This window comes from Drosophila nasuta, chromosome 2R (genome assembly GCF_023558535.2).
Source record: "Drosophila nasuta strain 15112-1781.00 chromosome 2R, ASM2355853v1, whole genome shotgun sequence".
Taxonomy (NCBI): domain Eukaryota; kingdom Metazoa; phylum Arthropoda; class Insecta; order Diptera; family Drosophilidae; genus Drosophila; species Drosophila nasuta.
This window is the reverse complement of record NC_083456.1, coordinates 11,231,664-11,248,327: the sequence shown is the minus strand read 5'-3', so window position 1 is coordinate 11,248,327 and position 16,664 is coordinate 11,231,664. Positions and strand designations below refer to the sequence as shown.

The following is a 16,664-nucleotide window of genomic DNA, read 5'->3' as shown; positions in this document are numbered from 1 at the left end:
TCAACTACTTATTCAATTTATTCGGTTTTTTTATATTGACAAATTGTCTAATGATATAACCTACCCTACACATACCGAAACACGTGCGCTGACAACTGTACTATATTTATATGCAAATAACCCATTCAATTGGTTAAATTAGTTTTGCCGACTAAACTATAAGCTTTATAAATAACTAGAATAATAGAATATAAAAGTTTATTCTAGAATTTTAAGATGCATGAGTTCTGTTATTCAGTAATCTGTATCCACGTTGTATATGCTTCGCAAACAATGTGGGACTTTGTTTGGAATACATAATTAAAAAATCTAGACATGCACGTTCACGTCGAAAGCTGGCAACCCCTCCGGACAGATTAATTGAGGCACGGCGATGACGAGGCAGAATGCTACAAACATCTATATGGGTAATAGAGACGCTAAATCTAAATAAAAGACGTAAGTTTTATATAGTCATAGACGTGGTTCCATCTGTCGTCTTATCACAGTCCCCTAACTGTATATAAGATGATAAAATGTGGATGCGGCGCAAACGTAAACTAGAATTCTAGACGTTAAGGTGAATCTGTGAATCGTAAGATTAGAAACCACACAATGCCTGAGCCAATTGTTAACGAGTTTCATGTGGCGCCCGTCTGGCTTACTCGCGATTACGTCGAACAGAAGCTGCGCGTGTACTTTAAGGATGCCAAACTGCAATTGACGGAATTACAGGTGACTCCAGGCACTGCTAATGGGGAGAACTACGCTAGCGTGATGACGCGCATCAATGTAGAGTTCAAGGACAAGGATCTGGCAAATCAGCGAGCCACATTTCTGGTAAAGACCACATTTGCTGACAAGGATCCAGCTGCGCATTTACTTGGTCCCTACGGCATCTATGTGCGAGAAATGGATATGTACCAGGAGGTGCTTCCCAAGTTGGCTGCAATCGTAAAGCAGGAGTTGGGTGACTCAAGGAAGCTCTTTGCAGCCACAGTGAATGTGGATCGCGACCGCGATTCAATAATATTTGAGGACATGTCATTGGAAAAGTACTTTGTGGCAGATCGCATCAAGCAATTGGATCGCGAGCACATGCACCTGGTTCTAGAAAAGTTTGCTGAATTCCATGCCGCGTCCGCGGTGCTTAACGAAAGGCAACCGGAAATCTTTGCTGAGAAGTACGACCGTTGCTTTTTTAATAACCACACCAGAGGATATAAGCCAGTGATGCAGAATATGGTGAAAGCTTTAATTAGATCCTTGGAGGATGATAAGGAGTTGCATGATCGCTATGCTGAGAAACTCAAGGGAGTCGTCGAGCATATTATGGACTATGGCGAAAGGACTATGATACCAAAGAAGGGTGATTTTGTGACTTTGTGCCACGGTGATCTCTGGACGACGAATATGATGTTTAAGAACAATGCTCAGGGAAAACCAGAAAATGTGATCTTCATTGATTTCCAGTTTAGTGTCTACAACTCTCCGGCAATCGACCTTCAGTATCTATTTAGCACATCCTTGCAGGATGATATTTGCCACATTGAAATGGTGCAGTTTTATCATGGAAAACTTGTGGAGGCCTTGAAGAAGCTCAATTATAAGGGTGCAATTCCAACTCTATTTGACTTCCAGTTGCAGTTCCAAGCAAGATACTTTTATTGTGAGAGACATATAATCAGCTGATGATGAGGTGTTGTGGATTTTAATTGACATATTCCTATTGTTTGTTTATTTGCAGCTATCTTTTCATCATTTTGCTTCTTGCCTGCAATGTTGCACAGTGGAAATGAAGAGTTCTCAATTCAAAGAGCGGCATCTTTTGCTGAGAAGGATGCTGAGGTTCGAGTTGCACTCCATAAAGCTGATGTCATGCGAAAGAAAGTGAGGAAGCTGTTGCCTTTTTTCGACAAAAGGGGTTTGCTCGATGAAATGTAATTCAGTTTATAGCTCCCCAGTTTAGAGATGATATATTAATTATAATAACTTTTAATAAAAGTTTACGAAAATGTATCTATCCAAAAATAAGTGATAAAAAATATACAATTAAATAAAAAGTGCTAATAAAAGTAATTTAGAACACCAAATTTTTTAATATGTTGTTACATTGTACACATGTACACATTTTATATTGTATGATGAAAATTGTTTTCATATTAAAGTTTTCTCAAAATCTTTTTTATCTATGTTAAGTATCACTACCATCGAGTAATGAACTCTGTACTTACTCAGAAACCTATTACGAAATCTCTTTGCACAAAAATTTAGTTTTTATATAGCCTGGCTTTATTATCAGATGGTAGGCAATTAACTAATTAAGTTAAAAATAATACAAAATAATTTTACATTTGTCAGCTTGGTTTTTGTTTCTTTATTCCAGTTTGTGCCCTTATATATAGCGTAGGATTTTATAACTTTCTGCGAAGAGGACATAGATAAATGTTACAGACAGCACGTGACACTCTTCCATAAAGTATATACATACATACATTTTTTATTAGCATCAACAGCCGAGTGGAATCTAAATCTTTGAGATTATAAGAGTTAGAGCTACCAAATTTTTTGCACGCAAATATGTATATATTTTTTTTAATTTTACCACGATCCAATAAAAGTAAAAAATACATCCGTTATACTTTAACCTTTTGTTATGAGTTTGTGCATTTCAACATTGAAATCTCGACTTTCTTGTATTTTTTGTTATTAAGATTATTTAATACTCAAAAAGTGAAAAAATTCTTTCACATTATTATAAAATCATTCTGCAGCCAAGATCTGGTATCTTTTCATATATCTTCCTTCGAAAGTCCAAGAATATAAAACATTATTATTATTCATAACTATTACGGTTTCAAAATGTCGTGTGTATTTCATAACTTTTACATAAAATTTGACATAAAGGGAGTCAAGCCAGTTAAGTATGTAGTTAGTATAATATATTTGGAATAGATTCTAGAATCTATATGCTATGCTGTATCCACCCGGATTAATACGATAATAAATGGATCCATATTGTTTTTCAGTATTTAGATTTGTTTCAATGTTTTATATTCAAAATAAATGATTAATCTAGTTATTGTATACAAATATGTTTTGTTAATCCCAGGATTAAAAAAAATAATATGTAGATATGGCGGTCATAATAGCAAAAATATAACTAAGTACTATTCTCATTCTTGGACATCGAGCAGACCACACTGGTTAAAAATGGGCAGCCAATACTTAAGGTTCTCCCGAAGTTTCTTGTTGTTGTAGGCCACTTTCTTAAAGTTGCGACTTCTTTCATTGTCCAACATCAAGGCATTAAAATCGGCGTCGGCAGTCTGATCGTTGATCATTATAGCCTGGCAGGTAAGTGTAGAAGTTACGGCTGCAATAGAGGATTTTAATTATTAATTATTGACTTGGACAGTTTCGAAGCTTGGATTAAAGTACTCACCCATGAATTTGCCCTTTTCCAATTGTAGCCACATCTGACGAAGCGTCGGTATATAGCCAGTGAAGTTAAGTGCCCGCAACGTATCGACAAGAACACTATGATAGTATTCAATCAAAGCATTTAAGTGTTTAATTCGCAGCTCTGGCTGCAGTGAAGTGGAAAAGAAGTAATGAAGATCTATGGCTGGTGAGCCCCAGGCCGAGAATTGAAAGTCAATGAGCAACATGTCCAGATCCCTGTTTTCGGTTTTTGGTCTTAACATTATGTTGTTGACCCACAGATCGCCGTGTGTTAAGGTATTGAATTCATCATCCTTAGGGTCGTAGACACGTTCGGTGTACTCCATAACCAAATTCTTCAGACGCTTCAGTTTGTCGGCATAAACATTGCCAAGCTCTGGACACTCAGCAGCAAAGGCTGCGGCCTCACCAAAAAAGTTTTCAAACATCGGTGCGAATCCTCGTGAATGGCGATTGAAAATGCCATGATCGAGTTTGGTCAGCAAACCTGGTTGACGTTCGTTGAATACGGCAGCAGCAGCATGCATCTTGGCCAGCTTTCTCAACGCCAGCCTTGTGAATTCCAAGTCGTAGCCAATTAGACGATCCCCAATAGCATATTTACAGATTGCTAAATCCTCAAAGATGATAGCGGAATGCTTGTAATCCACGTAAATCGTCTTTGCGAATAGTTTTTCCGATTTATCTGTTCCATCCAACAGTGCACTCAACTGTGGCAGAATCTTATCATACATGACCATCTCGGTGGTGCTCGCCTCATAGCCGGCAAATATGCCCGAAATGAAGGGATCATTCTCATATGTTGTCTTTACAATGAAGTTTTCACTTTCCGATGCATTGGAACCACTGCGCACATAATCCACTTTGATTCTAGTCATAACACTAGCATAATTTTCACCCTTGGCCGTCGCTGGCTTAATGCTTAGATCGGTGATATTGAGATCGTCGTCCTTTTTGTACCGACGCAATATGTTCTCCACATAGGAAACAGTTAGCCACTGTGGAGCAGGATGGTAATTGTCAGCGTCGTTGCTGTTGCCGTTACCGTTACCGTTACGTGACTCGCCCATGTCTGTGATGTTTCTGTATAACAACCCAAACAGCAGTCGCTATTTATAAGAACGACAAGTGATCCTCGTCCATATAGTCGTATACGTAACTACGTAACGAATATTTCGCTTTATGATCGCAGTAAAATAGCTAGATTAAGACAATTGTCGTACTTTTGTCTCCCGAACGCTCACATTTCGTTTAATCCCTATGAAGCGTGCTTTATGCGAGGGTCGCACAGAAAGTTATTCAATGGTCTAGGTGAGAACAGCGGCATATTCAGAGATGCACGAGATTGTTTATTTAAAATAATTGTATCGGAATACATTAGTTATTTATTTTATTTTACTTTCTTTGTATTACTTATATGTTAAATTATGAATTATTATAGTTAGATAAAAAGATGCCTGATTATAGTAAAGTTAATGTGCGAAATATATAATTCAACCATTTTAGTTTTCCATGTTCTTTTAGATTGGAAATAATCTTCAATTATATGTTATTAATCACAATATTTTCAGATTATGTTTACTCATTACAAGATAAGATATGGTTACCAATGAAATTTAAATTATTAATATTTTGGTTAAAGTATTTCGTTTCCAATAAGAATAGTCTAGAAATTGTGAAATTTACTAGTTTCTTTCTAATTGTGAAACTTTCGCAAATCCTCTCGCACATAAAAGTATAGTATAAAAGTGTCTGTGAATTTTCATTTTCTTTTTTTACACATTGCACATATGCATATACTATATAATCAAGTATTCTGCTCAGTCATCGTAGAACAAAAACAACTACAATTCCTAACTATTTGAGATAGTAGTTATGATTAAAATAAAACGCTAGTTTTTTTTATAGCAGATCACGCGTGCTCTATATAAATCATATTAAATTTACATTTGTTTCATCTGCTTGACAACTAATAAACCCGTCAAGCTATTTGCATAATAAAACCATAAGCCATAAACAATTAGCGTCCCGTCTTTATTTGCTCGTGTGTTAAGTTAGTCTCACTTGTTAGTTTAGCATATGTAAGTATTTCCCACCTTATCAACCAGATAGTCTCTCGTTAAAATTTGCACGCTTTCAAGCTTATCAAATGAATGATGACGTCTTAACTTTTTCCTAGGTTATGTTGAATATCTCCTCCATATTTATGGAGGTATAATGGTATAATTTATATATAATGGTATAATTTACCATTTCTATGGCTTAACGCTTTATTCATGAAAGATCTTTTGGTTGAGAGCAAAAGACTTTACAATCTCAATCCTTTATCATTGCATGACGTGTCGCTTTTTAAATGATTTCAAATTCAAAATAAAAAAATTTAGACATGCACGTTCACGTCGAAAGCTGGCGACCCCTCCGGACAGATTATTTGAGGGTTTCTATATGGGTAATAGAGACGCTAAATCTAAATAAAAGACGTAAGTTTTATATAGTCATAGACGTGGTTCCATCTGTCGTCCCCTAACTGTATATAAGATGAGAAAATGTGGATGCGGCGCAAACGTAAACTAGAATTCTAGACGTTAAGGTGAATCTGTGAATCGTAAGATTAGAAACCACACAATGCCTGAGCCAATTGTTAACGAGTTTCATGTGGCGCCCGACTGGCTTACTCGCGATTACGTCGAACAGAAGCTGCGCGTGTACTTTAAGGATGCCAAACTGCAACTAACGGAATTACAGGTGACTCCAGGCACTGCTAATGGGGAGAACTACGCTAGCGTGATGACGCGCATCAATGTAGAGTTTAAGGACAAGGATCAGGCAAATCAGCGAGCCACATTTCTGGTAAACACCACATTTGCTGACAAGGATCCAGCTGCGCATCTACTCGGTCCCTACGGCATCTATGTGCGAGAAATGGATATGTACCAAGAGGTGCTTCCCAAGTTGGCTGCAAAAGTAATTAGATCCTTGGAGGATGATAAGGAGTTGCATGATCGCTATGCTGAGAAATTCAAGGGAGTCGTCGAGCATATTATGTACTATGGCGAAAAGACAATGATACCAAGGAAAGGTGATTTTGTGATCTCTGGACGACGACTATGATGTTCAAGAACAATGCACAGGGAAAACCAGAAGCTCAATTATAAGGGTGCAATTCCAACTCTATTTGACTTCCAGTTGCAGTTCCAAGCAAGATACTTTTATTGTGAGAGACATATAATTAGCTGATGATGATGTGTTTTGGATTTTAATTGACATATTCCTATTTTAATTTGTATGCAGCTGTGTTTTCATCATTTTGCTTCTTGCCTGCAATGTTGCACAGTGGAAATGAAGAGTTCTCAATTCAAAGAGCGGCATCTTTTGCAGAGAAGGATGCTGAAGTTCGAGTTGCACTGCATAAAGCTGATGTCATGCGACAGAAAGTGAGGAAGTTGTTGCCTTTTTTCGACAAAAGGGGTTTGTTCGATGAAATGTAATTCAGTTTATAGCTAATATGTTTTCAGTGATGACAATAATAAATAAAAGTTTACGAAAATGTATCTATCCAAACTGTAATGCCAAGTGATATAAAATATAAAATTAAATAAAAAGTGCTAATAAAAGTAATTTAGAACATCATATTTTTTTTAATTTGTTACTTTGCGAGTGTTTATATTGTAAAATGAAAACTGTTTTCATATTAAAGTTTTCTCAAAATCTTTTTTATCTATGTTAAGTATCACTACCATCGGTTAATGAACTCTGTACTTACTCAGAAACCTATTACGAAATCTCTTTGCACAGAGATTTAGTTTTTATATATGGCTATCAGATGGTAGACAATTAACTAGTTAAGTTAAAAATAATAACATTTAAGTTTTCATGTGTACATAAACGGAAAGCTTATCGCTTTTCTTCTTATAAATTTTTCAGCTTGGTTTTTACCTCTCCTAATTCCAGTTTGTGCCTCATACATAGAGTAGAAGTATACATATATGTTTCAGACACGCTTCCATAAAGTATATACATACATTTTTTATTAGCACCAATCTTGATCTTTGAGATTATAAGAAATAAAGCTACCAAATTTGGTTTTCACTTTTTATGATTGCACTCAAAATGTATTTTTTTTTTTTAAATGTGTTGTATTTAAATATTTGTTCTGAGTTTGAGCATTTCAACATTGAACTCTCTACTTTCTTGTATTTTTTTTTTATTAAGATTATTTAATACTCAAAAAAAATCTTTCACATTATTATGAAATCAATTTACAGCCAAGAGCTGGTATCTTTTCGTTTATTTTATTTTTTTTCTTTATTATGAAGTCCAAAAATATAAAACATTATTATTATTCACTATCTTTTATAAATTTTACAAAAAAATTGACGTAAAAGAATTAAAAGAACCAGTAAGACTCAAACCATGTATAATAATAATAATATGAATAGATTCTAGAAACTAAAAGCTGTGCTGTAATACTATATAAATATATAAATTAATCCATATTTTTTTCAGTATTTAGGCTTGTTTCAATGTTTTATATTCAAAATAAATGATTAATCTAGTTATTGTGTATAAATATGTTTTGCTAATCCCATGATTAAAATAATATGTATATAATATAATATATAATCTATATATATAAAAGAAAGTCGTGTTATGTTAGACCACTTATAAATCAAGAACGGCAGAACAGATTTGAGTGAAAATTGGTAGGGAGGTAGCTTAGAGCCAGGAAACGGACATAGGATACTTTTTATCCCGTTCGAAAGCGCGAATTATACTCCACCGAAATGCCTACACTTATAGTAATGAATAACAGTAAGTAGGCTGTGAGCGTAACGTACCATACATTTATGCAAGGATTACAGCTTGCATCCTAGCGTTTGGGCAAATGGACGTTGTTTGTGAGTATTGTGGTGCATTACAGTTTTCCGGAGAAACGGCTGGATTATGAAATTGCCGTTGTTAACTCCGCCACATGAGCCATTGTATGCATTGCTTTGTGGCGAAACACAAGAATCTCGCCACTTTCTTGCAAACACTCAAAAATACAATGTTTGTTTCCAAATGACGTCATTTGGGACAAATATTTTCGAAGAACGAGGCTTTAATCCGACATTTAAGGTATTTATCCCACTCAAAAATAATTGTTAATTCTGAAATCTACTCTCCCACCGAAAAAAGTGTTTATAACCCAGTTAATACTATCTGGTTTTTATTTTGTAGATACAAGGACAGATTCACCATCATTCAAATCTATTGACTGCGTCACAAATGAAGATGAAGCCACCAACTATCCAATTGAATTTTTAAACTCTTTGGATGTGCCTGGCTTACCACCGCACAATTTACAATTTACAATTTTACAAGTTTCCGATAAGTCTTGCATTTGCCATGACCATCAACAAATCACAAGGCCAATCCTTAAAAGTTTGTGGTTTAAATCTAGAACATTCATGTTTTTCCCATGGTCAATTATACGAGTACGTGGCATGTTCACGGGTTGGAAGATCATCTGCGTTGTTTGTTTTTGTGTCTGATAATAAAACAAAAAATGTTTTCTATCACAAGGTACTTAGGTGAAGAGCAACCTATGTACTAAAATACAGAAATAATAATGAATGAAATAAAAAAAACACAATCTGCTTATTTATTGTCATAAGGGCGAAACAAAGTTCGCCGGGTCAGCTAGTAGAATAATAGAATCAAGTACTATTCCCATTCTTGGACATCCAGTAGACCACACTGGTTGTAAATGGGCAGCCAATACTTAAGGTTCTCCCGAAGTCTCTTGTTGTTGTAGGCCACTTTTCTAAAGTTTCGACTTCTTTCATTGTCCAACATCAAGGCATTAAAATCGGCGTCGGCAGTCTGATCGTTGATCATTATAGCCTGGCAGGTAAGTGTAGTAGTAACGGCTGTAATCGAGGATTTTAATTGTTTATTGCTGACTTGGACAGTTTTAAACCTTCAATTAAAGAACTCACCCATGAATTTGCCCTTTTCCAATTGCAACCACATCTGACGAAGCGTGGGTATATAGCCAGTGAAGTCAAATGCCCGCAACGTATCGACAAGAACACTATGATAGTATTCAATCAAAGCATTTATGTGTTTATGCAGCTCCGGCTGCAGTGAACTGGAAAAGAAGTAATGAAGATCTATGGCTGGTGAACCCCAGGCCGAGTATTGAAAGTCAATGAGCAACATGTCCAGATCCCTGTTTTCGGTTTTTGGTCTCAACATTATGTTGTTGACCCACAGATCGCCGTGTGTTAAGGTATTGAATTCATCATCCTTAGGGTCGTAGACACGTTCGGTGTACTCCATAACCAAATTCTTCAGACGCTTCAGTTTGTCGGCATAAACATTGCCAAGCTCTGGACACTCAGCAGCAAAGGTAACGGCCTCAATAAAAAAGTTTTCAAACATCGGCGTGAATCCTCGTGAATGGCGATTGAAAATGCCATGATCGAGTTTGGTCAGCAAACCTGGTTGACGTTCGTTGAATACGGCAGCAGCAGCATGCATCTTGGCCAGCTTTCTCAACGCCAGCCTTGTGAATTCCAAGTCGTAGCCAATTAGACGATCCCCAATAGCATATTTACAGATTGCTAAATCCTCAAAGATGATAGCCGAATGCTTGTAATCCACGTAAATCGTCTTTGCGAATAGTTTTTCCGATTTATCTGTTCCATCCAACAGTGCACTCAACTGTGGCAGAATCTTATCATACATGACCATCTCGGTGGTGCTCGTCTGATAGCTGGCAAATATGCCAGAAATGAAGGGATCATTCTCATATGTTGTCTTTACAATGAAGTTTTCACTTTCCGATGCATTGGAACCACTGCGCACATAATCCACTTTGATTCTAGTCATAACACTAGCATAATTTTCACCCTTGGCCGTCGCTGGCTTAATGCTTATATCGGTGATATTGAGATCGTCGTCCTTTTTGTAGCGACGCAGAATGTTCTCCACATAGGGCACAGTAAGCCACTGTGGAGCAGGATGGTAATTGTCAGCGTCATTGCCGTTGCCGTTACCGTTACTTGACTCGGCCATGTCTGTGATGTTTCTGTATCAACAACCCAATCAGCAGTCGCTTTTTATAAGAACGACAAGTGGTCCTCGTCCATCTAGTCGTATACGTAACTACGTAACGAATATTTCGATTTATGATTGCAGTAAAATGGCTAGATTAAGACCATTGTAGTACCTTTGTCTAACGAGATAGTTTATTTGAAATAATTGTATCGGAATGTTTTAGTTATTGACTTTATTTTATTTACTTTGTATTACTTACATGTTAATTTATGAATTATTGTAGTGAGATAAAAAAGAAGACTGCTTATAGTAAAGTTCATGTGTGAAATATATAATTCGACCATCTTAGTTTTCTATGTTCTATTAGATTGAAAATAATCTTCAATGATATTAGTCATAATATTCGCAAATTATATTTACTCATTACAAGATAAGATATTCGGTTAAAGTATTTTGTTTCTAAAAATAAAGGTCTAGAAATTGTGAAAAAACTTTGTCTATTTACAAGTTTCTTTCTGGCGAAACTTTCGCCAGTCCTCTCGCACATAAAAGTATAGTATAAAAGTGTCTGTGAATTTTCATTTTCTATTTTTTTACACATTGCATATATGCATATACTATATAATCAAGTATTCTGCTCAGTCATCGTAGAACAAAAACAACTACTATTCCTAACTATATGAGATAGTAGTTATGATTAAAATAAAATGCTAGGTTTTTTGTAGCAGTTCACGCGTGCTCTTTATATGTTAAATCATATAAAATTAACATTTGTTTCCTCTGCTTGACAACTAATAAACTCATCAAGCTATTTGCATAATAAAACCATAAACCATAAACAAATAACGTCCCGTCTTTATAAAGTTGGTCTCACTTGTTAGTTTAGCATATGTAAGTATTTCCCACCTTATCAACCTAATAGTCTACCGTCAAATTTTGCACGCTTTCAAGCTTACCAAATGAATGATGACGTCTTGACTTTTTCCTAGGTTATGTTGAATATCTCCTTCATAAATAAGTCACGTTTTTATACCCGCTACCCATAGGGTAGAAGGGTATTATAACTTTGTGCCGGCAGGAAATGTATGTAACAGGTAGAACGAGGCATCTCCGACCCTATAAAGTATATATATTCTTGATCAGCGTCAACAGCCGAGACGATATAGCCATGTCCGTCTGTCCGTCTGTCCGTCTGTGTGTCTGTCCGTCTGTGTGTCTGTCCGTCTGTCCGTATGAAGACCTAGATCTCAGAGACTATAAGAGATAGAGCTATAATTTTTTTTCGACAGTATTTGTTATGTTTGCACGCAGATCAAGTTTGTTTCAAATTTTTGCCACGCCCACTTCCGCCCCCGAAAATCAAAAAAATCGAATAACAAGCGTAGTTTTAAAGCTAGAGTTACGAGTTTTGGTACATACTGTAATTGCTATAGTAGTTATGATTCCTGAAAATTTGGTTGCGATCAGATAAAAATTGTGGAAGTTATCAAAGAAATACTTTTGCATGGGCAAAAACACCTACTTACTAGGGTTCTTAGTTGCTTTGGCCGACAATCTGGTACATTGTGCCGTCTATGGTATATTTTGAATGGTGTGCTGTATCGATATACCAAACATACCCTTTGGTATATTTTTAGTATTTTTTTAGTATTTTCGGTATATTTTGAAAATAATACCGCAATATTTTGCCCTTATTAAAAATGGGTAGCGGGTATCTCACAGTCGAGCACACTCGACTGTAACTTTCTTACTTGTTTGCTTTTGGCACGATATAAATGTGTATAATTTACCATTTCTATGGCTTAACGCTTTATTCGCGAAAGATCTTTTAGTTGAGAGCAAAAGCCTTTAAAATCTCAATCCTTTATCATTGCATGACTTGTCGCTTTTTAAGTGATTTCAAATTCGTTTTCTTGTGTAAGTTATCACGACGATGATAAGAGCAGAAAGCACTAGAATACTACGTCGCTTAGATTTCCTATCCAAACAGATACACAAAAAAACACACAGCTGGCTAAGTTGTTGATTACGGCGTTCTTATCAGTGGCGTCATATGAAGTGTAATTAAATTTACAAAATTTATTAAAAATTACTTCCTTTTTCGTTTTTATTGCTTCATAATTGAAAGAAGAAATCATTTTTACCATTTTTTCAGGTAGAATACCAATTTTTATCTACATATAAATATGTCAAAATATGTTTATTTATATTTCAAAATTTTATATTTATCTACAAGCTTGAGAACACTTAACAAATTTTGTTTAGAGATGATCATGTTTAATTATACTTTTATTATTTAAAAATTTTGAAATTAAGTATGGTTAGATCTTTGGATCAACCCACAGAGAAGCACAACTTAAACGATATAATTTTGGTTTGCAAGATTCAAATATTTTATTTACTATTCTAACAATTTACAAATAATATTGATTGCCTATTGTGTATATTTTTATAAAACGTAATACTTACAATTAACTTTTTATTTTGTATAAACAATAAATGTAGATTTAACTATTTTGATTTTAATTTTTATCAAGTCGATTCAATATATCCTTCTCCTTGCAAATTTTCATAGGGTTTTTATCAAGTCGATTAAATCCAACCATCTCTTTACAAATTTTTTAGGGTATATAAAGCTCAAAATTGTGATTTCATTTTTGTAGTTTTTGCCTAAAAGTATACTAAAGTAAGGAGTCTTTTTGAAAGTTCGTGGTACTTAAATAGTTTATCTGTATTTGTACCAAAAATTTGTTGGCTCATTACATTTTATTTATTGGTACATACTGTAATTGCTATAGTAGTTATGATTCCTGAAAATTTGGTTGCGATCAGATAAAAATTGTGGAAGTTATCAAAGAAATACTTTTGCATGGGCAAAAACACCTACTTACTAGGGTTCTTAGTTGCTTTGGCCGACAATCTGGTACATTGTGCCGTCTATGGTATATTTTGAATGGTGTGCTGTATCGATATACCAAACATACCCTTTGGTATATTTTTAGTATTTTTTTTAGTATTTTCGGTATATTTTGAAAATAATACCGCAATATTTTGCCCTTATTAAAAATGGGTAGCGGGTATCTCACAGTCGAGCACACTCGACTGTAACTTTCTTACTTGTTTGCTTTTGGCACGATATAAATGTGTATAATTTACCATTTCTATGGCTTAACGCTTTATTCGCGAAAGATCTTTTAGTTGAGAGCAAAAGCCTTTAAAATCTCAATCCTTTATCATTGCATGACGTGTCGCTTTTTAAATGATTTCAAATTCAAAATAAAAAAATTTAGACATGCACGTTCACGTCGAAAGCTGGCGACCCCTCCGGACAGATTATTTGAGGGTATCTATATGGGTAATAGAGACGCTAAATCTAAATAAAAGACGTATGTTTTATATAGACATAGACGTGGTTCCATCTGTCGTCTTATCACAGTCCCCTAACTGTATATAAGATGATAAAATGTGGATGCGGCGCAAACGTAAACTAGAATTCTAGACGTTAAGGTGAATCTGTGAATCGTAAGATTGTAAACTACACAATGCCTGAGCCAATTGTTAACGAGTTTCATGTGGCGCCCGTCTGGCTTACTCGCGATTACGTCGAATAGAAGCTGCGCGTGTACTTTAAGGATGCCAAACTGCAACTGATGGAATTACAGGTGACTCCAGGGACTGCTAACGGGGAAGAAGAAGCGAGCCACAAGGATCCAGCTGCTCATCTACTCGGTCCCTACAACATCTATGTGCGAGAATGGATGGATATGTACCAGGAGGTGCTTCCCAAGTTGGCTGCAAAAGTAATTAGATCCTTGGAGGATGATAAGGAGTTGATGTACAAGAACAATGCACAGGGAAAACCAGAAGCTCAATTATAAGGGTACAATTCCAACTCTATTTAACTTCCAGTTGCAGTTCCAAGCAATATACTTTTATTGTGAGAGACATATAATCAGCTGATGATGAGGTGTTTTGGATTTTAATTGACATACTGCTATTTTAATTTGTATGCAGCTATGTTTTCATCATTTTGCTTCTTGCCTGCAATGTTGCACAGTGGAAATGAAGTTCGAGTTGCACTCCATAAAACTGATGTCATGCGACAGAAAGTGAGGAAGCTGTTGCCTTTTTCGACAAAAGCGGCTTGCTCGATGAAATGTAATTCAGTTTATAGCTAATATGTTTTCAGTGATGACATATTCATTATAATAACTTTAAATAAAAGTTTACGAAAATGTATCTATCCAAACTGTAATGCCAAGTGATATAAAATATAAAATTAAATAAAAAGTGCTAATAAAAGTAATTTAGAACATCATATTTTTTTTTAATTTGTTGTTACTTTGCGAGTGTTTATATTGTATAATGAAAACTGTTTTCATATTAAAGTTTTCTCAAAATGCAGGTGGTGCCAAAACTTTTTTATCTATGTTAAGTATCACTACCATCGGTTAATGAACTCTGTACTTACTCAGAAACCTATTACGAAATCTCTTTGCACAGAGATTTAGTTTTTATATAGCCTGGCTATCAGATGGTAGACAATTAACTAGTTAAGTTAAAAATAATAACATTTAAGTTTTCATGTGTACATAAACGGAAAGCTTATCGCTTTTCTTCTTATAAATTTTTCAGTTTGGTTTTTACCTCTCCTAATTCCAGTTTGTGCCTCATATATAGAGTAGAAGTATACATATATGTTTCACACACGCTTCCATAAAGTATATACATACATTTTTTATTAGCACCAATCTTGATCTTTGAGATTATAAGAAATAAAGCTACCAAATTTGGTTTTCACTTTTTATGATAGCACTCAAAATGTATTTTTTTTTATTAAGATTATTTAATACTCAAAAAAAAATCTTTCACATTATTATGAAATCAGTTTACAGCCAAGAGCCGGTATCTTTTCATTTATTTTATTTTTTTTCTTTATTATGAAGTCCAAAAATATAAAACATTATTATTATTCACTATCTTTTATAAATTTTACAAAAAAATTGACGTAAAGGAATTAAAAGAACCAGTAAGACTCAAACCATGTATAATAATAATAATATGAATAGATTCTAGAAACTAAAAGCTGTGCTGTAATACTATATAAATATATAAATTAATCCATATTTTTTTCAGTATTTAGGCTTGTTTCAATGTTTTATATTCAAAATAAATGATTAATCTAGTTATTGTGTATAAATATGTTTTGCTAATCCCATGATTAAAATAATATGTATATAATATAATATATAATCTATATATATAAAAGAAAGTCGTGTTATGTTAGACCACTTATAAATCAAGAACGGCAGAACAGATTTGAGTGAAAATTGGTAGGGAGGTAGCTTAGAGCCAGGAAACGGACATAGGATACTTTTATCCCGTTCGAAAGCGCGAATTATACTCCACCGAAATGCCTACACTTATAGTAATGAATAACAGTAAGTAGGCTGTGAGCGTAACGTACCATACATTTATGCAAGGATTACAGCTTGCATCCTAGCGTTTGGGCAAATGGACGTTGTTTGTGAGTATTGTGGTGCATTACAGTTTTCCGGAGAAACGGCTGGATTATGAAATTGCCGTTGTTAACTCCGCCACATGAGCCATTGTATGCATTGCTTTGTGGCGAAACACAAGAATCTCGCCACTTTCTTGCAAACACTCAAAAATACAATGTTTGTTTCCAAATGACGTCATTTGGGACAAATATTTTCGAAGAACGAGGCTTTAATCCGACATTTAAGGTATTTATCCCACTCAAAAATAATTGTTAATTCTGAAATCTACTCTCCCACCGAAAAAAGTGTTTATAACCCAGTTAATACTATCTGGTTTTTATTTTGTAGATACAAGGACAGATTCACCATCATTCAAGTCTATTGACTGCGTCACAAATGAAGATGAAGCCACCAACTATCCAATTGAATTTTTAAACTCTTTGGATGTGCCTGGCTTACCATCGCACAATTTACGCTTAAAGGTTGGCTCCGTAGTAATCATGCTTCGAAGTCTAAACCAACCAAAACGGTACGCGTTTGGTGGTTAGAAAATTGATGAACAATGTAATTTACGCTACGATAATGATAGGAAAATTTAAAAGTGAGGAAGTTCTTATTCCGAGAATCTTGATAATCCCAACCGATATGCCGTTTGAATTTAAAATAATTAAATTT

The 16,664-nt window shown here is 34.9% G+C and overlaps 4 protein-coding genes across 6 annotated transcripts; 2 read left to right on the top strand and 2 right to left on the bottom strand.

Annotated features, from left to right (window-relative positions):
- The first annotated feature begins 521 nt into the window (after positions 1–521).
- Positions 522–2,066, top strand: LOC132786960 (uncharacterized). The gene is made up of 2 exons (XM_060793767.1): positions 522–1,648; positions 1,727–2,066. Exons 1-2 carry the CDS (start codon positions 595–597, stop codon positions 1,921–1,923), a joined length of 1,251 nt encoding a protein of 416 aa, XP_060649750.1. The 5' UTR covers positions 522–594; the 3' UTR covers positions 1,924–2,066.
- Positions 2,067–2,861: 795 nt separating this feature from the next.
- LOC132786678 (uncharacterized) lies at positions 2,862–4,523 on the bottom strand. The gene is made up of 2 exons (XM_060793281.1): positions 3,425–4,523; positions 2,862–3,355 (listed from the first exon to the last, which is right to left on the bottom strand). Exons 1-2 carry the CDS (start codon positions 4,512–4,514, stop codon positions 3,156–3,158), a joined length of 1,290 nt encoding a protein of 429 aa, XP_060649264.1. The 5' UTR covers positions 4,515–4,523; the 3' UTR covers positions 2,862–3,155.
- A 1,258-nt stretch (positions 4,524–5,781) lies between these two features.
- Positions 5,782–15,245, top strand: LOC132786724 (uncharacterized). 3 transcript variants are annotated; one of them, XM_060793342.1, is made up of 3 exons: positions 5,783–5,893; positions 5,940–6,658; positions 6,736–7,060. In XM_060793342.1, the coding sequence occupies exon 2, from the start codon at positions 6,070–6,072 to the stop codon at positions 6,553–6,555; it is 486 nt and encodes a 161-aa protein (XP_060649325.1). In that variant the 5' UTR covers positions 5,783–5,893; positions 5,940–6,069; the 3' UTR covers positions 6,556–6,658; positions 6,736–7,060. The 3 variants fall into 3 exon arrangements, with proteins under 3 accessions (XP_060649324.1, XP_060649325.1, XP_060649327.1); XM_060793344.1 differs by having other exon boundaries at positions 5,783–5,924; positions 5,983–6,658; XM_060793341.1 differs by lacking the exon at positions 6,736–7,060 and adding an exon at positions 14,503–15,245 and having other exon boundaries at positions 5,782–6,658.
- Positions 9,074–10,507, bottom strand: LOC132785490 (uncharacterized). Its single transcript, XM_060791613.1, has 2 exons — positions 9,426–10,507; positions 9,074–9,356 (listed from the first exon to the last, which is right to left on the bottom strand). Exons 1-2 carry the CDS (start codon positions 10,504–10,506, stop codon positions 9,151–9,153), a joined length of 1,287 nt encoding a protein of 428 aa, XP_060647596.1. The 5' UTR covers position 10,507; the 3' UTR covers positions 9,074–9,150.
- Positions 15,246–16,664: the final 1,419 nt, after the last annotated feature.